Source organism: Capsicum annuum, chromosome 1 (assembly GCF_002878395.1).
Source record: "Capsicum annuum cultivar UCD-10X-F1 chromosome 1, UCD10Xv1.1, whole genome shotgun sequence".
NCBI classification, from domain to species: Eukaryota; Viridiplantae; Streptophyta; class Magnoliopsida; order Solanales; family Solanaceae; genus Capsicum; species Capsicum annuum.
In genome coordinates, this window is record NC_061111.1 from 2722658 (window position 1) to 2748901 (window position 26244).

Consider the following 26244-nt stretch of genomic DNA (forward strand, 5'->3'; position numbering starts at 1 on the left):
ATGCATTTGTATTACTTATTCCATCTTCTAACTCATATAATATAATATAATATAATATAATATAATATAATATAATATAATATAAATGTTCTATATAATTTATATCCATAATAATTATATAGTATAATATTTGGTTTACGATATTAAAATCTGTCAAACTCAGTTTAATACCGAAAACCAAATAGTATTGGAAAATATCTTCCTTCTCTTGTTTGTATCGCGCAGTTTGTTTTAGACAATTTTGCGACTAATTCTTCTCCATTAACAAAATTTCTTTCAGAAATTTATTCTACTGTATGTATGTGATACGACTATCATTGATATTAGAATTTAGTATTGATTAATGGATTTTTAGCCTTTCAAGATTAGTATTAACGAGAAATCAAATTATAAACTTCATCTTGAGCTGGCTAGTATGTGAATCTTGATAATAATAAATCATTGACCAATATAGGTTATGGTGCAGTAGATGAGACTGCTTCACCCTTAACCAGAGATCGAGGGTTCGATTCTGGATATAGAGAAAACTCTGTTGGGAGCGCTTCCACCTTAATGGCCCTGCAACGCGCGATCTGAATTAATCGGGGCTCCAATATGGGCACCGAACACTGGATGGGAAACCAAAAAAAACCATTGACATCACCCTTCGTGCAGGACAACACACCTAATTTACAAAGTAATAAACATAAAGCGCTGACTTAGAGATCCAAATACTGCCATTAATAAAGTAAGGAGAGAGCCATCAACTCCCAATAGTTTTATTATCTCCTCCCAGTAAACTCAGGGTTCCAGCAACTTACATTTTATTTTTGAACATTAAAAACGAAAATATAATTCAGACTTCATGCTAAAATGCTGAAGAAATATCACTTAACAGGAGTCCATCATAGTGTGTTCTAATAATATAAGCACAACAGGGGCAGATAAAAAGGAAATAGTATGCGAGTAAATCCATAATAACTAATCCACTCAGGCACCATTTTCAGAATCCCAAGAGTCGCGAGCAAAAGGTGATAGATAAACCGATCCAATGCATTAGGCAGCAACGAATAGACACTTGCGAATCTGCATGAAGATACAGATTTGATTAACAAAAATGAGGTATTAATATTGACTACAATTTGGCAAAGTGCAATTGTTGGAAACCAATGGAACTAACTTTGAGAGACACACAGAGGTGGAGCTAGGATTTCAAGTAAGGGGGTTCAATATTCAAAGAAAACTAAGTCGAACGGGGTTCAACACCTACTATAACCACATAAAAAATAATTTTAATCATGTATAAAAAGTATATTTTTCCGTCGAAGGGGGTCGGACGAACCCCTAAAGAGGGCTGGCTCCGCCTCTGGAGACACAGTACCACATGTCTAATGGAGACAAATCAAAGGACACGGCTAGAGTAAAGTAGGGGATGCGTTTTTCTTGTTTTTCTTTTTGATAACGGATCAACAATCCAGACAAGGTTGCACCCACTCGACTAGTTACATCGGACACATTCTACTTCCCAACCCACCAGCACAGGGGCCGGGTAACATTGTCACCATAGCTTACATAGATAGGAAGAAAAAAGTAGGAAATGCTTATAAGCCCTATTACCAAATTAGTGACAGAGCAATAGCTAAAAGTAGGAGATTTCATCTTATTCTTGCCCATACTTATTAGGAGAACTAGAAAAGGTTAACTCATCTTACTGGAAAGTGATTTTCTTTCTCATTCAACACATCTCTCTGGTATTGTGGACGTGGTTATTTAAGCCATCGAGGTTCCCTATTAATACTCAATTTACCATAGTCTAACATCATCAGACAAGATTTGCCCCATCACTACATTGCCTAAGTTATATCCAGGAACAACATAAAGCGGATGACTAAAGTTTTTTAAACTTCAAACCGTATTGCTAAGAGCCCTAAGAGGTAGACAATGGCTATAACTTAGTTGAAAGTACAATGTAACGTCTATATATTGCTGGGAAAAATTCAATCCACTAAGATGCCTATCAAAGCAAAGAACATGTCAGAATTTGTAGCTCATTTGCTAGACATCCTAAGTTAATAGGTGGACCACAAGTATGTAAACATGGGTGGAACCATGAACAAGAATTAGAACATTTAACAACTTAAAAAGGAAATTTGTGGAAGTAAAAAAGATCTGGGGAGCAGGAAGTACCTCTGGTAGCTTCTTACGGAACACAACTTCCAATCTGGCGTCAAGTGTATTTTCACATACAATTCTCCCATCTCGAGAAGCCAAAACTACTCCTCCAGCGCTGTGGCACAGAAAGAGAGAGAGAGATCAGTTGGTACCTAATTAGATTCTACATCCTAGAGTACTTAATTTCCTCCTAAGAGTAATGATACACGGAAAGCAAGAGAAACCAAAGAATCCAAGTCCAACTGCACAGTGCTCCAAACAGAGCGCCAATTTGATAACTAAGAGCTACATTTTAAAGTTTCCTATTGGAAGTAAGAACAAATGAAGCAGTATACCATGAGGGACCATGAGCATTGTGATGTGATGGAGCCGGTGGAAGGTAGATCCGGTCAATTATGACATCAGGTGTGTGAACTTGAGCCTTCTCTGCATACTCCTCCTTTGCTGCATCCAAGACATCTTCTACCAAAGAAACATCAGCTTCTCGACAACGTAGTAAGACAGAAGGCTCTTTAAGTCTGAGCAAGCCCTGCAGCACAAATAGTTGTTTTTAAGTTATGCCTAAAGAAGGACGCAATATAAGTCTTAAAAGTTATCTAGGATGTAGAGAAAAAGATAAACAGTGTAGGAACTTTGGCACAACACTCAATACTTACTAAGAAAATGTGATAACCTTCATATTATCCCTAAAAGAATGTGAAACAGCTTAAGATTCTGAAAAATAAAACATTAACTTCCAAAGGATCCAACTTGAAGGATAGAAGCAATAAAATATATCACTTCAGGCTAAAGGCTATTCAACTGATACTCTAGTATCTTTAATTAAAGGTTTGCAACCACGCCTACAATGTATCTTCACATCTAAACATTCTAATGCACAGTCAGAACTTCATACAAGAAATCACATGAAAAGTCAAACGAAAATAGACTGTCTTTCATAAAATAAGCTGCCATTTTCTAAGATACAAAGTTTGTTCTGCCAACTCCAGTAAGCAAGAAAAAGGGAGGCTGAGACAGAAATCAGGCAGCTATTTGCTGTCAGCCAAAGTACCTGAACAATAAGATCTTGCAGAAGCTTCTTATAGATATGGTGGTTGTGGTGATGGCTGACATTTAAAAGATCCTTTGACGCTGCCTCCTTCATGGAGCTGACCAAGTCATCCTGAGCTTGAAGAACCTTGATTCGAGAGGCATTGAGTTGCATGGAGTACTCACTGCAAATACATTATCAAGAAACTTCAAACACTTCGGTTTGCCCAAACAAAACTGAAAGTGGATTACTTTGACCACAGCAAATGTTGTGTTCACATAATAATAGCAGCAAAACAATTTTAGAGAAATCAACTTAGGCTAATAATGCACTGAAATACAATAAAAGAAGGTCTGTATAGTGGAGACACTTAAAAAATCAATCAATCTATCAATTAAGATCTGGTAGATCGAATATATGATGTTTCTGATTTTTGGATAGATAGTGTATAACATTACTCTGTGGGTGTCTTGTTTCTTTTATTATCTATTGGTGTGCTATCCCATTTTGTTTGTTGTTTCTATCTTTTCTATACTGTTATTTGTCCTGAGCCGGCGATCTATGGGAAACAGCCTCTCTACTTCGACTGAGGTAGTGGTACAGGCTGCGTACACGTTACCCTCCCAAGTCGCCACTTTGTGGGAATACAGCGAGTATATGCTGCTGTTGTTGTTGAAGTCTGGTGCTATTAAAGTTATCGTTATTTTTATTAAGTATAAGCTCAGTAATATTAGAAGTGGAATATGACATTTAGCATATGCCAAGGGCAAAACATTCCCGCAAATACAGATGTTACCACAAATATTTTATCCAATCAATGCCCAATAAAATGAGAACGAAGATACAAACTTAATTTGCAGTTCAAGTGCCAATAAATGAGCCAAACAAGAAGAAACCCGACGTACTGGAAAGATAAAGGAAACCACTCAAGTGCAAACATAGATCTTTTTTATAGAAGTAATCAATTGAAACCATAGATCATACAGCTAAGCCACTGAATAAAGACTGATGTTGTCATGCAAAATAGAGGTGTGGCAATTACAGTTATGATGCAACAGCATTACGATATCTTCTGTTCAACCTCAAAATCACGAAAAAAGAAACAAACCAAACCACTTGAACAATTCCAACTTCCAAGTAAATTTAGAAACAATTTCTTTGTGCCTTTTCGATATCTGTTTTATTTTTGTAATATGTGTGTGTGAGAGCCTCGGAGGACCACAAATCCATAAAGATCTGTGATCTTAAATCTTTACTCATACCATAATTTACTTCTTAATCTTTTTTAATGGCTGGTGTAAAAGTTGGACGAAAACCACTATACAAACCAAATCGGGGAAATTACATTTTCTTGCGAACATCAACTTGTTTCTCCTTACGCTCGTATTCCTGTCTGATCTTCTTCTTTTCCGCTTCCACTAGCTGCAACTTCTCGATGTTGAATTCCTAACAATTACAAATCCAGTATGCTCATTAACACTTTTACAACAGAATCAGTATGACTGAACACAATAAACTTCCCAATTGGAGCCGAATGTGTATAATTATGCCAATTACTTGCAGTGAACTTTTAAATGACCTGATATTGTCCATGAAAAGAACTTATACTCACTTCAAAATAAAAACATGATTTGTATAATTACAGCTTACTTCTCTTATGCATAGTTGCACACGGTTTTACTCTATAACTAAATTTGACTATAACATTGGAGCATATCTTGAATAATTAACAGTTACTTCTTTGTTGTTCACATTATTACCCAAAAACAAAATTAATTTCAAGCCTTGTTCTATATTAGCAAAGCTTACATCTTTGATGTGCACATTATTATGCTATAACTAAATTTAACTTCAACGTTAGATCAAATTCTAAATAACTAAGGTTTACTTCTTCGATGTGCACATTATTACTCTAAAACTAAATTAACTTCAACATCAGGTCATGATTCGTATTATTGAGCCTTACTTCTTCAATGAGCACATTCTTACTCTTCAACTAAAATTAAATTCAAAATTAGAGCATATTTTAAGATAAATAAGGTTTACTTCTTCGCTGCTTCATATTATTACTCTAAAACTAAATTAACTTCAACATCAATCAATCCATTGATTTGTATTAGTAAGGCTTACATTATTACTCTATAACAAAATTAATTTCAAAACTAGAGTACATTTCAAATAACTAAGATTTACTTGTTCGATCCTTCGCATTGTTACTCATAGAACAGCATATGAATAGATATGATTAACTATTTACTTCACAATTAAAGCATAATACTTTGAATAATTAAGGCATACCTCTTTGATGAGCATGTAATTAGTAAGGCCTACAATTACTTTATAAAAAGATTAATTTCAAAACTAGATTGCGTTTCGAATAACTAAGATTTACCTGTTCAATCCTTCGCATTATTTATTACTCATAGAACGAGATATACTTGGATATAATTAAAACTAAATGAAGTTCAGAAATTGATGAATAATACTAATAGTAATAATTAAGTCATAACTCTTCGATGAGCACGTTATTAGTAAGGCTTACAATTACTCTATAACAAATTAACCTTCAAAATTAGAGTACATTTCATATAACTAAGATTTACTTCTTCAATCCTTCCCATTATTACTCATAGAACAACATATGAATAGATATGATTAGAATTGTACATTATAACTCTACAATAACTAAATTAACTTCAAAATTAAAGCATATTTTGAATAATTAAGGCATACCTCTTCGATGAGCATGTTGTTAGTAAGGCTTACAATTACTCCAACAAAATTAACTTCAAAACTAGAGTACATTTCGAATAACTAAGATTTACTTGTTCAATCATTCGCATTATAATTAAAATTAAATGAAGTTCAAAAAATGATGAACAATAGTGTAATATAATAGTAATAATTAGGTCATACTTCTTCAGCGGAAACGGAGATCTCATTGGCTTTTTCTTCAGCTTCCTGGCGAATGAATCTGACCATCTGCTGGATCTGCTTTGATACATCTGCATCATTCATCTTCGTTAAAACAAAGTTGGATCGGAGAAGAGATGAAGGATTCTGATGTTAACGAAATTTCTAGAAAGTAATAGCGAGAGAGATTTTGTGGAGGAGTGGAGGAGTAGTCTTATTGGGTATTTGATTTGATGTATTCACATGGATCACGGCTACGATTTTTATAGGTTGCAGCTGCCAGCAACACACATTGCATCAAGTCGCGCTATGATTGATTTACTTGTACACGTTTCTATTTTAGGATTCGTTTGACCATAAGCATAAATTTCTCAAGTAATTTTTGAAAAAAAAAATTACATAAATAATATTTAGTCATATAAGTCATTATTTAGTAAATAATTTAAATTTTAAAATATTTAAAAAATAATATTTGGATCAAATTTTTTTTTTTTTTGATAACTTTTACAAGTTAAATATATTTTTTAAATATTATGGCAAAATACATGTTGAAACTTCACGCAAAAATGATTATTAAATATATTTGAAAATTTGTGACCAAATGATAGCTTAGTATGTTCAATAATATGTTTCCAGTTTATAAAATTAATGAATAATTTATCTATTTCTATCAATTTTACACTTAGCATTAGATACCATTTATTATCTAATTCATTTTTCAGAGCATTGAAATTATTATATTCAAGGCGTAATATGATAAAATTATCTTTATCATTTACAGTTTCTTGATCTATGTGTTAATAAAAAAGTAGACAAATAAAGATAGATGGAGCAAATAGCTACTTTGTTACCTTGATTAAATTATTCCTGAATTATATAGGTGATATGAAATTGTCTCTTATTGATAGCATACATGGGTTATACACATTAAATTTGGTATTAGCTATATACCCTATCTGATCGATAGTATAAATTCGTCCTCGATAAATTTATATCACCAACCAAATATGATATAAATTTTATCTTTGGAATATTTCAAACTTATCGATGAAATATCCCACCTTATAGCTCCTATCAAACGATCCCTTACTAAAATATAGTTCTTTGCACTAAGTTTTTGTTATGTTCGAAGTTTGAAAAAAGGTCAAAATACAAGGGATTTATTAACAATCTCTTAACTTCCTTCTTTTGTTCCTTTTTTAATTGGTATAGATAAACTGTGATAAATATTTTAACGTGAATTTTTTATCATATTAAAAAAAGGAAAATTGCATTTCGGAGTATTTTCATATAATTTTTGAATATCTAATTTGATTTTAAAATATTGAATATCTAATTTCGATTTAAAAATTAGTCAAATTTACTCTCGAAAAATGAAACATGCCAACTAAAAAAAAAGAAGTATAAGTAAATTTTATTTATAGTATTCGAACCACGGATTGTTTCAATTTAACGTATGGTAAAGTATTTTTATTAGATACTTTCGATTTAAATTTGTAAAAAAAAAATTATACGTGTTCTCAAGTTATTATTAGTAAAAAAAACCACATAAAATCTGTCATAATTTCATATCATTTAATTATGAAAAATTATATTTATCACAATGAATTTCGGATTCGAGCTCCTAGGATGAAAAAAATCTTGGTAGGGACTAGGTAGTGATACCCTTGAATGAGTCCTCCGATGCAAATTTGAATTAATCGGACTCCAATGGGTACCAAACATTGGATGAAAAACCAAAATAAATAAATAAATTTAGTGATAAGTTTTCTAGCGACAAGTTTAAAAGCTTATCAATGTATATATATATATATATGGATATGTAATCCATAGAGAGCAAAATTTGTTATAAATAATCTGTTCAGTCAATTTCAATTAATTTGAGATGAAAGTGTAATTGATTGATGCATCTTCACAATCTTCTCAAATTTAAATATTTATTTTTAAATTTTGAAGTACCACAATAAAATATGTCAAAAACTATATTTGGTAATGTAATGATCAGTCTTATTCCAAGTATAGTGAGTGAATGAATTAATTTCATTGTTTCTTTCCCCACTACTTTGAGCTTTCTATTGCTATGACTATTAAGTATCCACTTCATACTATATAATTAATTGTAATAAAAATATAGAACAAATTGCCATTACATTTACATATTAAGAAGAAAATTAATAGCACTAGGTGGATAAGCTAAAGTATCATATACTATTCAATATGGGACATTTTTTGTCACAATTTAGACAAAATCCCACATGCCTTAGCTTAGGAAATTTCCTCCACAATGTCACCTTGTCCTTTAGTATATAATTTTTTTTTTCTTTTACAATGTGTGCAATTTTGGCCAAAAAATTTTAATGCTGTGTATTTTTGTGAGATTTCTTTTTCAAAAAAAGAAAAGAAAAGAGAGAAGTGCAAAAGTGTATACATACAATGTGATTTACATGTATTTTAAGTCAATTGAGATAATTAATAACATAAAAAATATGATTAACTTAAATTTTATTTCTCAATTCACTACATAATTTTCCAACAAAAATCTCAAGTCTTCAAAATCATGTCTTTTATAAATTTACATTTCATAAACGCAAGAATATGTTAACTTAATTATCGTCAAGACTCATGTAAACTGCATTTTATATATTGGGCTCCACATATAATTTAGTTATGATAAGATTTTTTTTTTCAAATTTTGGAAATCTTATTATGTTTTTACCAAGTTTTTATAGAACTTCATTATTAATATACTAATTAAGTACCTACCAAAAATTATTTTGTTACTTTTTATAGTTACACATCATTTCAATCTTATTCCCCACATTTTATAAAGTAAAATAAATTAAATTCAAAATCCCAAATTGACAATCGGATCGAAAACTCCGGCAACTCAATCAGCTCCGATCAGTCGAACTCCGACATCAATCCGCCAGCGAAGAGTATTGCTCCGTCGTAGTCGCCGCCGTAGAAGCAATGAATAGCCGGAATTCAACCAACCGGCTATCGCCCACCTCCAATTTCGGATCTCGAATTTCATTTTTAATGCTCTCTATGTTCTCTACAATGGCTGCTCTTTATGTCGCCGGCAGGTTGCTCTCTCTCACATTCATATATACATATATATATACTCACACATACGTCCATGCATAAATGCACATTTTCCTCTTTTTTGTTTGTTTATTTATTAGTGCATGTCCAATTTATGTGTATTGGAATTTCGAGATTCAAACTTTTAAAATTTGACGCGAATTTAGACATAGAAGTTTTTAAGCTTTTTCAAATAAAGTTTATATATTTGAAAAATAAAGTATACAAAATTAACTCTCGAAATTTCAGCCGTGTCATTTAAATTGGGACAGAGGGAGGGAGTACAAGTACATTACACTGCTAGTGTCGGAAAATTTTGTTCTGACATATTTAATATGCTGAATTGTGTCATCTGATATTTTAAAGAGGAGCCACGTATTTGGTATTTGATAACTGGGTGTAGTTGATTATTGTCTCTCTACCATGTGTTGTTTGTTGTTCTCGGTTATCTACTATTTTATTGTTGTTACTGTTTTGTTATTAGTTGCTATGTTTTTTTCATTGTGGTTTTATCCTCTTCATATCTGTTTTGATTCGTCGTGCTTGAGCTGAGGGTCCGTGTACACTCTACCCTCCTCACACCCCACTTTGTGGGATTATAATGGATATGTTGTTGTTGTACGTACTTTGATCTGCTGTACTTGAGCTGAGGGTCCTCTGAAAATAGCCTCTCTACCTCCATAAGTTAGCAGTAAGGTCTGCGTACGCTCTACTTTCCCAGGCTCGACTTTGTGGAATTGATTTCACTGGGTATTATTGTTGTTGTTTTTTTTTTCTAAAAAAAGAAATTGGGGGCAGGGGAAGGGAAAATGGGGAAGGGATTACAAAGTTAGGAATCGAACCTCACCAACAAGGTGAAAGTTTAGGTAGCCAACCAACTGAGCTTCTAAAATTCCCCTTGGGTATATTGTTGTTGTTGTTGATGATGATGATGATGATTTAACTGTGGCAACTGGTAAATGTGTAATTGGTAGGTTGTGGCTGGACTCGGAGAATAGGGTATATCTAATTCAAGAGCTTGATAGGAGAACGGGACAGGTAACTCTAATGGAATTATTGTTCTATTCATGTTGTAGGTAAAGCTGGTTCTTTTTTTTCCCTCCCGAATTCTCCAGTCATCTTTGTTTTAGTAAGTTCTTGTATTGCAGAATTAGGTAGGCTCTACAGAGATTAAAGGTGGATATCATATCTTGGCTAAAATAGCTGACTATGAGGTAGTCAGTCGCCTTGATCCGGATATAGAATATGGTTAATAAGATTGATTATAAAGAATATCCAAGGTTACACTTACCAAATGTTAACTTAACCCCTCTGTATTGATTGGGTGAAGAGTGCATTTCCTTCATGTAAGATTCAACATCGGCACAAGTTCACTCGGGCTAATCTGGTGGAACTTCACCCAAGTCGAGGAACACCCGTAGTGTGCACCAATAAATCACCTAATAGCCTTTTGTTTGCACTAGTTTTTGCTAGTTGTTCTAGTAACACAAAATAAATAGAGCCCAGGAAAAACGGAGAAATTCTATTGCTTATTAGCATGATATAGTTATGTCAAATTATGGACCAAACTCCTTTTACATGAAAGACCTAGGTTTTACTGCTATTTAAGGGCTACAGCCTTAAAGGAAGTGGAAGGAATCCTGTTTGTCCTATTTTTACCTGGAAATTCATTCACGAGAGGAATCCCCAATTCCCTAGGTGAATGGTACTGCTCAGGCTAGGCCTTCTAGAAAAGCCTTTGTTACCTAGGCTTGTTTATGCTTGATATCTGATGTAAACTTATACTAATAAAGATAATTTGTTCAATTACATGGTTTTGTCAAATTGGGTACCTTAAAAAAAGGTTTTTTTTGGTCAGATAGTTTGATGAAGTTGTCATTGAGATCTCAACATTTATGTTGTTTCATTGGTCTTGATGAGTTGATCCCTGAGATACTAATGTTATATCAGAAGTTATAGGCATACTTATCTTCCCTTACAGGGCCGTTCGGCTATATCAGTAGATGATACACTGAAGATCATAACCTGCAGGTTAGATGATTGTATTGAATTTCAGTCCTAATTTTGAGGGAATTTCTCTTCATAGGATTATACAGGCTGATGATTTCTTTGCCAGGGAACAACAGAAGAGGCTAGCTGCACTCCAGATGGAACTGGGCAAAGCCAGTCAGGAAGGTTTTGTGTCAAAGCATCTACTGGGTAACAATGAGAAAGATTCAAAGAAAAAGCTTCTAGCTGTTGTAGGTGTCTCTACAAATTTTGGCAACAAGAAAAACAGAGATGCGATTCGCAAAGCATGGATGCCCACTGGTTTGACTTTCTTTTCTTCTCCCCTTTCTCTTGATTTCTTTTGGTAGGCTTGAAGCTAAAATTATTAAACCATCTCGACTAAGATGCTGAAGTTATATTTGAGCTCACCTTGCTGAGCAATCATTGTCTGTTGAACACATTTATACTGGATTGCTGTTGAATTTCCTATCAATGTCATTGATCTTGTCTTATCTGCAGTATAACTGCTACCATGATGAGTTAACTTTTGAACTAAATGATTTTATTCTAAATTAATAAACTATTTTTGGCAGGTACTGCTCTTAAAAAGTTAGAGGAGAAAGGTATCGTAATTCGATTCGTAATAGGGAGAAGGTATCCAGCTTGATAAATCTGTAAATAAAGGATACACCATAATGCTTTTTGAAAAAAAGTACTTACTCGAATTTACACCTCATGCAGTTCAAATCGCGGAGACAGTTCAGATAGAGCCATTGATGATGAGAGCAGACATTCGAATGACTTCATCATTCTTGTATGTTCAGCTTTTGCATGTCATTTCTTACAAGCTTAGTTTCTTGATATCAACTAAAGATAACAATTTTATAACCATGAAAGAACGAGCTTTGAGAATATTAAATTATCGATACTTGTTAATCGTTTTAACCTATCAAAATAGATTAAATCCTTTTGAATTATTCCCATCCTCCCTCTGTCACAGAAAGAAATAGTAATGAACAAAGGCTAATCAAATCCCACTTCCTTTTTTTAATAAAAGGACCTTTTCAAATAAATAAATGGGTATCAATAATGTTGTTATATGTTACCGCGCTCATGTCATGCGAGCTTATTTATATGTCAAAAGTGCACTCATGTCATGCGAGCTTATTTATATGTCTTTATATATCTTACCATTTTTCTGAAAACCAGGTTACTTTACCATGTAATCTAATTCCTGTAATATATATGTCTGCAAAACTCGGTATGTGAATATTATTTCCTTCCTGAGCAGAATGATCATGTGGAGTCCTCTCAAGAGCAATCAAAGAAGACAAAGTTATTTTTTGCTCATGCTGTTGATCATTGGGATGCTGAATTTTATGCCAAGGTCAACGACAATGTCTATATTAATTTAGGTACACAGTATTAAGAGCCTCCTATATATACATTAGTGTATCTGTTGTTCTTTGTAGTCTGTGCTTTACTCATGTCTTTTCAGTTTCTATAATTGACCTTCCTTCCATTTGAGAAACTCTAATGTTGAATCTGTAAAAGACAATGAGATAAGAACTGAAAGAAGATGTACCTAGGTGATTTTTAGATTTTCATTCTTGTCAATCTCTAGGCATCTCAAAGAGTCAATAAGGCTTTTACATAAAATCACAAAAAATGTATAAAAGCAAGGCAGTGCTGAAGTGGTTTCATGTTACCTAAATATTAAAGGCATGGTGCCTGTTTGTGGCCAACCAGGTCTAAATTGATTTCCCCAAGTGAGCAAAAGTAGAATTGGCCATGTTGTGTCAAAGTAGTTCAAAAGAAAAGTTGACTCATCTAATCCTATTGAATTACGACTTGGAGAGTTCAAACAACTACCATGAGTTCATTATATCAGAGTTTCTTTTGATTAACTATAGTATACAATAACTTTGAATAGGAAATCACTCTCCTTATTTAATAGACTGTATCAAAATGCCAATGAGAAATCTTGTTGTATTCTCCCTAACCATCTGGCGAAACTGATTGGAGATGATCCCTTGAGATACTAACATCCTAGTGGTAGAATCTATGCCCTTCACAGATAATTGCAACACCATAACCAATGAAACATAATATTATAACGCCATATCTATGATGTTATTTGCTGAGTTCTTAACCTGTTAACCTTTTGTTATGTTTTTAAAATATGTGCCTTATGCTTATTCGCTTTAGTTTATCAACAGATGCTGTTGGAGCTGTACTTGCCAGCTATTTGGATAAGCCACGTGTGTACATAGGGTGTATGAAATCTGGCGAAGTTTTTTCGCAGCCGTGAGTTTGTCTTGTTTCTTGGATGATTGCTGTTTTGCTGAAAGAACCATCTGAGAATATTAGTTCTTAATAACCTAATTTTTGTTTCTTATCCACAGGGGACAGAAATGGTATGAGCCAGAGTGGTGGAAATTTGGGGATAAAAAATCGTGAGTACTTCTGTACTATGTACTGAAATCATCTGGCTGAAGCAAGCAATGCTAGATAAATGGCAGAGATCTACTGCTGGATTGGTTTTAGTTATACATCTTCTCTTTCTAGTGCTAGTTGCTTGTGAGTCTTGATTGGAAATATTAATCATACTGTGTTGAATTATTATCTTCTTCCCTTTCTTCTTTCTTTATTTTTTGTGTTAGCAAGCTTGAAGAATGCCGATTTCATTAGTTATGTTAATAATTGTTGGCGAAGTTGAACAAAGTATTTGTAATTGGAGATTACCTAGAGATGTGTAACTGCCAGCAGGGAGGGCACTGTTGACCTTCTGCTTTTTCAACTTTCGTGCTATCATCATGGTTTTGGTGAATTAGTTTTGCTTCTTATTATGAAGAAGCAGTATTTGGCTTGCATCTAAGGCTGCTGCAGCTTCCTGAACTCCAACACTTGCTATTTTGATCTGTGATGCAGGAAAGGGAGAGATTACTCTCCCTTTGGGCTGATATCAAGCGAGTTTACAGCCTAAAATAGAGGTGTATTGTCTGGAAAATTTTACGTGGTAATATATGTAAAAGGCTTGCTAATAAATTGGGAAGTTTAGGGAAGTGGAAGTCTATTTTTTTGGAACATACACCAAACTTGCTTCTTTCTATCAGCTATACTTGGAAGTCTAGAATGTTGATTTCATAGAATTTGAAATTTCTAGCTAAAGGGGAAAAGTGAAACTCTGGAGTTCATGTAACTTTGGTTTAATTCTTTCCATTAGGGTACTAAGAACTACAAGATTCATAGATGTGTCAGAATTCTCTATCGCAGAATGTTGCAATGGCCCAACTGTCTGTAATTATAGAAAGTCAGACTCAGCCTGTAATTAGTTACAGGCTTCATTACTAAGAAAATCTGGATATGGATATTAAGCATTTAGAATATTGTGCTCATGCTCATGCTTGATGGTTAGGAGGCAAGATTGAGACATTACTTCCATTGCGTAATCATTTATTACCGAAGTGTGTATTTGTCTTGGATACAACCAAGGTTGGGGAGCTTCTTAAAATGCATTCCCCCAACCCCACCCCTACTCCAAAAAAAGAAAGAATAAGATATGTCCTCGTGATTTTTCTGGTCATGCTGCTATTCTGCTGATATGAATCAGGCATGATGCATCAACATCTGCATGCTGATGAGTTCTTCAACTTGTTTACGTGCTAATCCTTTCATCTTTTTTTGTACTCTTTCACAATCAGATACTTCAGACATGCTTCCGGTGAAATATTTGCCATATCGAAGGCCTTGGCTCAATTTATTTCTATCAACAGGTAAAATATGTGGAATTAACAATGTAGTTACCTGAAGAAATGTGGATTAGCATTATGTTTCTATTGCATGCTGAAGTAGCAAATGCTGAGGTGCCAAGAACCTTGAGCTCAGGGTTCTACTCTCTATGAAGGATCGGTTTTGTTTGTAACATGTGTTTACTTCTCCATAATTGTTTCCATGTTTACTCCACTTGAAAAGAAAAACTAACCATATGTTTCCATCAACTGTGATGGCAATAGTAGAATGCTTACTATTTTGTCTCCCGCCACTTTGTAGATCAATACTTCGCACATATGCTCATGATGATGTGAGTGCTGGATCCTGGTTCATCGGCCTTGATGTGAAGCATGTTGATGAAGGGAAGTTCTGCTGCTCTTCCTGGTCTTCAGGTCTCTCTCTCTCTCCCTCTCCCTCTCCCTCTCCCTCTCTCCCCATAGAAAATAGGGCGAGGGAAAAAAATAAGCAACCGCCTCCTCCATTTGCAGAAGTTATTGATCATATAAATAAATTGCTGTCTCCGTATGAGTTGTGGATTGTTTTATCGAGGAGGTTCCACTGGAGTAACTGTAATTCCAGTATAAAAATTGTCAGTTCCTATTAGAATTGATAATTAGAGAGCTAATTATTAGTTGTATATGAATGAAATTTTTCCTATTTAAAAATATAGGTGATAGAGGGGGTTGAGTGTACTGAAAGTTATTATAAGGAATTTTGAGGGGAATGGCAGTGGAGTAAACTTTTTTCCTGCATCTCATTTGTTTTCCCTTCTAGAACTGATTCACTTTGAAGGGAATGGTGGAAGAGACCAATCTTGTTACTAGAATGGAACTTAAGGGTACTGTTGACAGAGTTATTATATCAGTACCTGTTTGGGTTGAAGAAAATAATATCAATAGGGGCGGGTAAAAAATAACTATTGGTGAGGCCAGCCAAAGTTATTTTGTTGTTTTCATCAGTTTAGGTCATTCCGTCTCCTGCCTGACAAGATATTGCTTGGTTTTATGTTTTATCTTGAGAGATGCTCTATACAATTACTTAGTAGAATTGGTAAATAACTTGAAAAAAGGAGGAAAAAAATAAGGTATTTATCGCTATTATACTTCACTAAGCTGCTACTAATGTTTGAAATTTTTTCAGTTCAAGCTTTTTGATGAAGAAGCTTTCAGCCTTTAGCACTTTACCATCATTATATCTCCTAAATGGCTCTTTCTTTTAGGGTCTGTATGCGCAACAGCTTGATTGGGATCGCCTTTTTTTGTACATATGGAGAATCAGTCACTGGAGATAATTCAATTTGTGAAGACCATATCATTTTTGCTGCAATTTGCTTTGGTGCCTTGGACAAAGTTGATTGAAGTTTTCGATTCCAATAGTGAAGAGCACACCTTACTTCTGGACTCCACCGTGCCCCGAGGAATGTATACAGGGTTCTTGAAGGTGTAGGCACCATAGAAAAGTTCTTTGTACAATGATGTATTCATAGAGTGCACATTGTCCATTATTTAATCATGTACTGTCGATTTTATTTTTCTAAAGATACAGAGTTCATTGAACTAAGTTGGGATGTAGAATCACTTAAGTTTGCTTGCATAGCAATTTTAAATATGACATATCACCTCATTTACAAGCTTAAATGGTTACCCCCATGTGACCAGGAAGTCAGGGGTTCAAGCCTTGGAAACAACTTTAGCCATGGAAACAACTTTTGATAGTCAGACCCTTCTCCAAATCCTGCGCATAGTGGGAGTTTTGTCCCTTTTCCTTGAGGAAGCAGATGCATACTACGTACTAGAAGATGGTTAAAAGGTGACAAATGCTGCACCAACAGTGTTCAAGTAGCACTGCCTAACTAATACAAAGAGTCAGAGACTATAGCTAACGAGCAACTATCAACTTTTCCATATTTTACTCCCCATTCCACTAGCCCAAGCTAACTAGGATAAGAAATTAATGGCTGCAAACATTAGGTTTAAGACTTCCTCTAAAGTGTACTTCCTAAACAATTAGTGTCACACAAGTAGCAGTCGACATGGTGAATTTGTTCAAGACTATGTACTATTTCTTTACTGCCATATATAGTAAACGGGTCTGCCCATTGCCATTCAGAATACTCAGCAGTGACAACCTTCGCTTTGCAATGTGTTACAACCCAGCCAAGTTCTGCTTTTTCTTATCCCTTGCCACTGGAGTAACCTTTCTCATATAGCTGCTGCAACATCACACTTAAGAATAAAGTATATACAAATGGGATATGCTCAGTAATTATTCTCCCTATGTATACTACATACCAGAAGATGGCTAAAAGGTGACGAATGATGTACCAAAGAGTGTTCAACAAAGTGCAGACAAATGCTCCTTTAAACAGGAGAGATCCTTGGAATAGGGCATTGGATGGGCCTCAGAGCCATCGAGGAGTGGCAAGCATCCACCACGGTGAGTGAGCTAAGATCATTTTAAGGATTCATTTTCTATTACCAAATATTCATTGTAAGTTACTTGAAGAGAGTGAAATTGTTCGAGCTAAAGCGAAGAGGAAAACAGGTTCAGAGATGCTCTCGCTAACGCCCTTGACCCTACTATGGGATGTAGACACCTAATTTTGTTTCTTCCAAATCCAATTTTATTCATTTTTAGCTCACATTACCATATACTCTCATTCATGTGATTCTTAATAAAATCCCTAATAAATTTTATATTATTTTAATTATTCTAACCACTCCCCCATATCAATTTTGGAAAACTCATCACCACTCCACACCCCTATACCCTTCCCCACCACGTCACATCTTTCTTTGCCTCACCCAAATGATATACACAAATAGAGGGACCCACAGGGAACATCATCCACAGAAGACAGTATATACAATATTCACCATCACAGAAAAGGGGGAAATACGCAAAAATGGAGTCATACGCATAAAAGGAGCAGGGACTCCATTTTTTTTCTTGGGGCTTCTTCTCCAGACGATACACACACAGAAATCAATGTTCTCACAGTACACTAAATCGCACTCACACACGCACACAATGAGAGTAAATCGAATGTGAAATTAAAAAATGGGAGGGAGCTGATCGGAGAATTGAAAAACACCGACGGAAATTGAGAGTTGATCGGAGATTGAGAGAGGGATTAACGCAGCAACATGAGAGAGAGAGTAAAATCGTGAGGTTCAAAAATAGAAACAGTAAGAGATTGAGGAAGGTGTGCAGGATCCGGCCGGCATAGAAGCGTCGCCGGGATTCGTTACCGCACGTCGGTTAAACCATCACTGACCCGAAAATCATCCTTCTCGCCATTAAAAGTCAGAACCAGTAACTGAAATTAGCTGAAATCGACATTTGGTGTGATTTTCCGTTGAGATTCGGGTTGACTCCGGTGGGATTTCGATACAGTTCTTTTCTAGGTTCTTTTTATAATTTCTGTCTCGGTTGAGTTAATATTCTTCTTCAATTCTCTTTGGGGGTCGATTCTGGATTCAAATTTGTTCGGAGAATTTGCGATATCAAGTTGGATCTTTGTCATGATTGAGGTACGGTTCGAGGCTATCGGGAGTGGATTTCTTTATTCTATCAAGCAATATTCTTTGAAAGTTGCGAAGTGAGGTCCATTTCTCATCTCCTTTCTTTTGGGTAATTTTAAGTTTATGTTTTGTGTGGCGAATTGATAATGTGTGAATCTGTTATTGTTTGATTTCGTGATGTTTGAATTATGAATATTTGTTGATGTTGAATTCGGATTATGAAAGTGAATTGATAATCGAAGCATGTGTTAATCATTGATTGAGAATAAATTTAGGGTGGAACTAGAAATTGATAAAAAGGGTGAATTTAAATTAATGTTGGTTTCGTTGTTTTTTTTTTTTTTTTTTTCTTTGATGCGGAATTAATATCGAATTTGTGAATTCTATAGTATCATGATAGGTCGAATTGAATAGGCAAAATGTTTAGGTTCGGGTAGGCAAAATTTAGTAGGAGTGATGTGTTGATTGAATGCTTTGAATGTTTAAATGTGTGTTTTGAACGTTTTTCTAGTTATTTTATTTAATTTAGATATATTCATTTGGCCGGGGAATGTCCCGAGGTATTTTGTATTCGGAGGACGTTCGTGATGAAGGCCCGAGGCGTCAGGTAGAGCCTTAGTCTAGGACTAATTTAGCATAGGATTTTTATTTTTCGTATTTTATTTTATTTTGGACTGTATAATGGGACTGAACACTAAATTTTGGATTGTTTTGTTTTGTTTGCTTGATTGATCGTGTTCGCGTGGTTTGTGTGGTTTATATATTTGTAGTGTCAAGTTAGTTGATATGCTCCACCAAGCGACCGTGGTCAAACTATGGGATCGAGGGGTGCTAACATCTTCCCCTCGATCAACAGAATTTCTTAGCCGGAATCTCTGTTCGCAGATCAGTTTAAAAGAGTCAAATCATTTTTAAAAAGGATTTTTCAAAGGTGACTTGGCACACCAAATTATGCCGAGTGGCGACTTTGAGTTTAAATGTAAATAATCTTTTTTCGAAATAAATTTTCATTTTTGTCACTTAATAATAAAAACCCCTCCGAAACTTAAAAATAATATTTTTCTTTAAAAAAGGAGTGTGACATGAGATATTCTGCAATGGTGTTGATTTTTCTTTAATACCTTAAAAACAGTTTGAAGATGGTGGAAGTGGTCATTTAACGAATAGCTATAGTCCACGATTAAAGTACACTACATGCCAGAAGATGGCTAAAAGGTGATGAATGATGCACCAAATAATGTTCAACAAAGTGTCAACTATGCAACAGAAGTGTTCAACTACGAAACAAGAGTGTTCATATGTCTTGATACAACGTTGGCACATATAAATCCTAGAAATACATCAACAACCTATCGGTAACTCTAAACAAGAAACGAGTCAATGACATGCTGGAAGTCGGTCATTCCTTTACATATTTCATTCAGAAACATCAACACCAAAACATCTACGTAAATCAAGGGACTTGAGGTTAGGACAACCTTAAGAATTGGCTCAAGTCCTCAAACCATTAAAGAGTTGCCGACAAGTTGAAGTAAACAAAGCAAGGGGTAAATGAGTTGCAATAGCCACTGTATCAGTCTCAAAATCCATAGCATCAAAGTGGCACAATGAGAATGAATTTCCAAGGCCTCAAAATTTTTAGGGCCTAAAGCAATGTTTTACTAGTCATACCCTTGAGTCACCCTGATTATTGAGATGTTCATTCAACCTACAGATTCTGACAACTCCTGGAATAGGATTTTGATGAATATACGAGAAGACAATGTAGTATGTATCCTTTTGTGTCAAATTGAGCAAAAAACTTTGCCACATTGCACAGTTTATTAAATTCAAGTCTGTGAATCATCGAGTATTGCTGATTCCTCAAAATTCTTCCGATAAACTTTGTCGATCTTTGTGGGAACTTTGTGTTGACAATGGCAACTAAAGCAGCAAAAACATAAGCGAATTTAGATATGCTATCCACCAGAATTATACGTAAGACATATGTTTAGGACATCTTAACATAGTGAACTAGCTGAATCAGAAGTTCAAAAATTAGAACTTAATTATGCTATCCGTTCATTTGTACACGCTAAATGAAAGTCAATTTGTCAAAACTTCATAACTAAATTGAAGGTGATTTAAATTTAAAATTTAGATATTCGAAAAATCGAATGAAAGAATGCTACAAATTGCAATCTTTCTCATATTAATACCATGAAAAAACCATCTTAACACGTTGCTTAAAGTTTATACAGGGGCGGAGCCAGGCCTTGTTAAGGGGTTCGGCTGAACCCCCTTCGGCGGAAAAATACACCATTTATACATGGTTAAAATTATTTTTATGTATTTATAGTAGGTGTCGAACCCCCTTCGGCTAGGTTTTCTTCTAATATTGAACCCCCTTAATTGAAATTATGGCTTCGTCTCTGAGTTTATATAGTTTAACTTTGGAGAAACAAAACGTGACAAGTAAAAGTGAATGAAGGGAATAATATTCTCTTCGTTTCAAAACAGTTGACCCTTGTTAACTTGGCACCCCTTAAAAAAATATTTATTAGGAGTTTATTTTGTCAAATTAGCCTTAATAATTAAGCATTAGTAATATAAATTTAAGCATACACACTTTGTTTAATCATTTAATGATAAATATAGTATTGAAAGACATAATAATATTCTCTTAATTTCATAAACGTAACGATTAAATTGAAAAAATATTTTTAAAAATAGGATCAACTATTTTAAAACGGATGGAATAGTAATTAAATTTAGTAGTCGCTTGGCCATAGAAATTTTTTCCTCTTTTTTAAAAAATTATTTCACTTTAGTGAAAAAAGTAAAAACACACTACGTTTGGCCATGAATTTTTCAACTCCAATTCCAAAAATTATTTGAAAAAGTGATAACAAGTTTTACTTGTTTTCACTTTTTTCACTCATACTTCTCTCACAAAATTTCAAAAACAACTTTAATTTATATTCATGGCCAAACACAACTCCAACTCCGGCTTCATCTCCAACTCCAACTCCGAAAAAAAGTACTTCCTCCATTTAAAAAAGAATGAACTACTTTTCTTTTTAGTTCGTTTAAAAAAGAATGACCACTTTCCTTTTTTAGCAACTTTTTAATTTTAACATTCCACATGACATGTTTAAGACCACAAGATTGAAAGACATTTTGGTACATTTGACATATCATTAATTTAATATCACAAGATTCAAAAGTCTTCTTTATTTTTCTTAAACTCCGTGCCAAATCAAACTAGGTCATTCTTTTTTAAACGAATGGAGTAGTTTTTATGGACAAACGGGGCCTATTCAACATATAATTAATAAAATAAATTAAGGGTGTGTTTGGTACGAAGGAAAATGTTTTTCATGAAAAATATTTTCCTAGAAAAAGTTTTCCTGAAAAACAAATTGATTTCTTATTTGTTTTCTTATATTTGGTTGGTGGATGGAAAATATTTTTTAATATTTGGTTGGTGAATGAAAAAATATTTTTCAAAAAATACATTTTAGTATTTAGCTAAAGTATAAAAATACATTTTAGAATCTTTTTCTAAAAAATAAATTTTAAAAAATTAAATCCTTTTTCAGGAAGGGAATTGGTAGGCGGGTGGGTGGGGGTATCAGAATAGGTAGTAGGGGTGGGGTAAGAAAAAGTTTAAATTCTTTTTTTTGTTAAAAAGAAAATTTAAAAATTAGCTCGGGGAGAGAGGGATTAGTAGGAGCTGGGGTTTAGCGTAGGGGATTGGTAGGGGGGAGGAAGGGTAGGGATGTTGGGCATGAGAAAAATTTGAATTTTTTAATAAAATATAGTTATTATTTTTGAAAAGGACTAGTTGGGGTAGGGGTGCGTGGGGTAAAGATAAGGGTGGGGTGAGGCTGATAGGGTATTGAAGGCGGGGGCGGGATAGATGATTTTGAGAATTTTATGAACATTTCAATTTTAAAGTGAGTTTGAAAGAAAATTTTGAAAAATATTTTTCTTATTTTTAAGGAAAGTCATTTTTTTTATATTTAAGAAAAATAGATTGGTTTAGAAAACATTTTTCAAAAGATACATGCCAATCAAACATTGTAACACATTGATAAAATAAACTTTTACTGCAATAACTATTCTCGAGATTCGTGAAGGAGAGAGAGTGTGTATGTGCACTGTTGAGTCCAGTCACAAAGTACTTACGGGTCGTTTGGTGTAAGGTAGGGTTGTTCCGAATTTCCAATCCAATGCATTTACACAATCACCATGAAAATTGATCAATCAAATATACAGAGAGCAGCAAGAAGAAGAGCGAGAGTTCCTTGCATTTACTTGATATAGGTAAAGCCTATTACTCCTTTTTTTTTTTTTTCTTTTTCTTTTCAAATATGGACACTAAATTAGTAGTCAATGTCAAGCAAATGAAAGAACCTGAATCTTCTAAAGCTAAGATGATAAGCTTAGTTGGAGTCCGAAGGCAGAAAAATGGGAGATATGCTGGTGAGATTAGAGATCCAATAAGGCATAAGAAAGTATGGTTAGGCACTTTTGACACTGCTCAAGAGGCTTCACAAGCTTATTTGTCCAAAAAGTCTGAGTTTGAGAATGAAAAATTGAGTCATCAAGGGAATGAAAAGAGTAAAAGAATACGCGAAACAACGCGTGTTGTTGGGGTTCACAAGAGAAACAAGCAAGGGAAGTATAATTCCGCGATTAGAAATCCCATCACTGAAGAGAGAATTTGGTTGGGTAGTTTTGACAATGCTGAAGAGGCTTCTCAGGCTTATCAGTCTAAGAAGCTCGAGTTCAATGCGATGCTGCAGCGATGTAGTACTAATAAGGACGGTCATTCTGAGCAAGGAAATGAAAATGTGAATGGTGAAGTATTTGAAACTGATTCATGTAATGGAGGAACTGACCGAAGGATTGATCCTCGCGAAATAGGCACTACTGAAGAAGCTAAAGAGGGATCCAAAGTGTTTAACTCTTGTTTAATTTCTAATGTCCGTGTTAATCCTAAAGACAAGACTACCTTTGTCGGGATCAAAAGGCAAAAGAACGGGAGATATGCAGCTGTGATTACAGACCGAGTTAAGCATAAGATATGGTTTGGCACTTTTGACACTATTGAAGAGGCTTCACGAGCTTATTTGTCCAAGAAGTTCGAGTTTGAGAAATTAAGACAGCAGGGGAAAACGGAGAATAACCTGAAGAAGAATTGTGATCAAATTCAGCATCCTGAATCAACGTCTGTTGTGGAAACCTTAAATACTGCTACAAGCTGTGATCTTAAAGCCAGGAGAAGCTTAATTGGAATCCGAAGGCGAAAGAGCGGGAGATATGCAGCTGTGATTACAGATCCAATTAGGCATAAAGAAGTATGCTTGGGCACTTTTGACACTATTGACGAGGCTTCACAAGCTTATAAGTCTAAGAAGTCCGAGTTTGAGAAATTACGACAGGGAAATAAGGAGAATAAACGGAAGAAGAATTGTGATCAAATTCAGCGGCCTCAAGTGGCATCCTTAGATACTGCTAGTGAATATGGAAGAGCTAAAAGAATCAACAATCACAACACAACACCACATATGATTGGGGCTTACAAGAGCAAGACGGCAGGGAGATATACGTCTGAGATTATACACCCCATCACCAAAAAGAAAACTTGGTTGGGAACTTTTGGCACTGCTGAAGAGGCTTCCCATGCTTTTCAATCTAAGAAGCTCGAGTTTCAGAAACTAGTCAAAGCGAAGAAGCAACAATGTATCCAAAGGAAATCGGAGAAATTAGTCAATTTCAAGCAAGGCACTGCTGAAGAAACTTTCCATGTTAAGCAGTCTAAGGTATTCGACCTTCAGAGCTCAAAGGAGGTCGAGCTGCAAAGCGATACGCCAACAGATTCTCGTGCACGAAAGAATCAAGAAGGGCAAGAGGATGATGAAGATTTATGGAAGGGAAAATGGGTGCAACTTCCGGATAATACAGAAGTCATGTTTTCATCAAAACTGGGCTTACCAATCATCGATAACTATGGATATCTTTTAGGTGAATTCAGCACTTTGGATGATCTCAGTATATGTGTAACTGAGGATGACAATCAAATGTAACTGTGCTTTACATTGCATACAAATTGCAAGAAGATTTTTTTGTAGGAATATGTAAAGCCTTCTTGCAATTGTTGGTCTGCTACATGGTATATAGTAAATAGTAGCCGCCATGAAATGTAACTGTGTAACTGTCTACAATCAAATGTAACCGTGTTTTTAAGCTGTTTTTTTTAGGAAATTTCTTCGCTATGAAAAATTGGACATAGAAAAGTTAATCACATTTCATATTTATTTCCATTCCGCTTATACAATATACAAAAAGAAGGAGCCTTGGAGTAACCAAAAAAGTTGCCGCTATGTGATCGGGAGGTCATGGGTACAAGCCTACAATATACCCTTGTGGTGGAGCCCTTTCTCGAATTTTGTGAGCTGAAAACAGCATTGGGCAGAAATGCAAGGTAAGACTGCATACAATACACTCTTGTGATGGAGCCCTTCTCTGGATCCTGCACATAGCGGGAAACTTTAGTGCACCGGGCTGCCCTTATACAATATACAAAAAGTTGGAAAAGACGTTGCAAGTTTGCAATGACTCTACTTGACCACACAAGTATAAAGAAATGAATGGTGAACCTAAATCAACTAATTAAGTGGGAAAGATTTATCAAGTCCATATAAAAAGACCATTTTTCTCATCCGAACCTTCTGGGACTTAGCAACATGGTACTATGACACTCTATTAAAACAAAGGGAACAATAATATCGAAAGAAGAACCTTTTTTTGACGAGTAGTACAAAGAGTTCCTTTGGTTGGTGAACAAGTTAGTGATGATAATATAGTACAATATAAATAACAATGAGATTATTTAGTGGATATTTTTGCTGATAAATATTTAGCTCATTGAATTAAAAAAGTGATATAGTGGATATATTTTGAAATATGTATTTGGTTTTAAACTAGATAAGTTGGATAATTTTTATTTTTGATTTTTAACTTTTAGATATTTTAAGAGACTTTGATAGAAGAGTTTTGGAGAGGCACATTTCGTCATTTTAGTGTTTTATTTCGGAATTGTTATCCTATATTGAGTAGGCGTTTGAACATGAAATTGAAATTATTGACTTGGGTACTAGAGGTTGATTTGATGTTGAAATTCTGCGCGGAGACATGAGATGCAATTATTTGTATTTCAAAAGTTGTATGTTTATGCATAAACAGGAATGCTCCATGATTTTTGAACTAGCAAATCTTTGTAACTCTTATACATTCTTAGCCAGTGAATAAATAATAATCGTTGATAAAAAGGTATCTCTTGAAAGGCTCAAACATCACATTATAATAATTCATATCATTTGTTATATAAATGTATCCTTTAAATTGACTTTAACTTTCATTTATGTCCTTTAATTTTGGGTTTGTATAAGTCGACACTTAAACTTATATAAAGTTGAACAAGTAGCCACATGCGTCCTACATGGTCAATTCGTGTCCTACATGACGTGCTACATGTATTATGACACATAAGACACGTGTATTTACTTGTTTAACTTTATACAAGTTTAAATGTCCACTTGTGCACATTCAAAGTTGGAGCTTATAGATGTGAGCTCAGGTCAAGTTAAAGTGCATAAATGATTGTGCAATTTTATACAAATCTAAGTATCCACTTATTCACATTCAAAGTTGAAGGATATAAATGTTAGCTGACACCAAGTTAGCGTGCATATATTTATGTATTAAGTCTTTATTTTTATCTATAAATAA

At 34.5% G+C, this 26244-nt stretch overlaps 3 protein-coding genes across 5 annotated transcripts; 2 read left to right on the plus strand and 1 right to left on the minus strand.

Moving 5' to 3' along the window:
* Positions 1–719: 719 nt before the first annotated feature.
* Positions 720–6467, minus strand: LOC107864404 (V-type proton ATPase subunit E). The gene is made up of 6 exons (XM_016710758.2): positions 6098–6467; positions 4527–4627; positions 3203–3365; positions 2487–2680; positions 2167–2266; positions 720–1065 (listed from the first exon to the last, which is right to left on the minus strand). The coding sequence occupies exons 1-6, from the start codon at positions 6197–6199 to the stop codon at positions 1036–1038; spliced, it is 690 nt and encodes a 229-aa protein (XP_016566244.1). The 5' UTR covers positions 6200–6467; the 3' UTR covers positions 720–1035.
* A 2367-nt stretch (positions 6468–8834) lies between these two features.
* LOC107864412 (hydroxyproline O-galactosyltransferase HPGT1) lies at positions 8835–18717 on the plus strand. 2 transcript variants are annotated; one of them, XM_016710769.2, is made up of 12 exons: positions 8835–9180; positions 10153–10216; positions 11160–11209; positions 11295–11488; positions 11761–11821; positions 11909–11981; positions 12459–12582; positions 13387–13474; positions 13573–13623; positions 14872–14943; positions 15221–15333; positions 16161–18717. In XM_016710769.2, exons 1-12 carry the CDS (start codon positions 9065–9067, stop codon positions 16181–16183), a joined length of 1029 nt encoding a protein of 342 aa, XP_016566255.1. In that variant the 5' UTR covers positions 8835–9064; the 3' UTR covers positions 16184–18717. The 2 variants fall into 2 exon arrangements, 1 of the variants encoding a protein (XP_016566255.1); XR_007056908.1 differs by lacking the exon at positions 16161–18717 and having other exon boundaries at positions 8850–9180; positions 13573–13747; positions 15221–15260.
* Positions 18718–22566: 3849 nt separating this feature from the next.
* LOC107864421 lies at positions 22567–24699 on the plus strand. 2 transcript variants are annotated; one of them, XM_047414330.1, is made up of 2 exons: positions 22567–22773; positions 22851–24699. In XM_047414330.1, the coding sequence occupies exon 2, from the start codon at positions 22854–22856 to the stop codon at positions 24537–24539; it is 1686 nt and encodes a 561-aa protein (XP_047270286.1). In that variant the 5' UTR covers positions 22567–22773; positions 22851–22853; the 3' UTR covers positions 24540–24699. The 2 variants fall into 2 exon arrangements, with proteins under 2 accessions (XP_047270286.1, XP_016566267.1); XM_016710781.2 differs by having other exon boundaries at positions 22861–24699.
* Positions 24700–26244: the final 1545 nt, after the last annotated feature.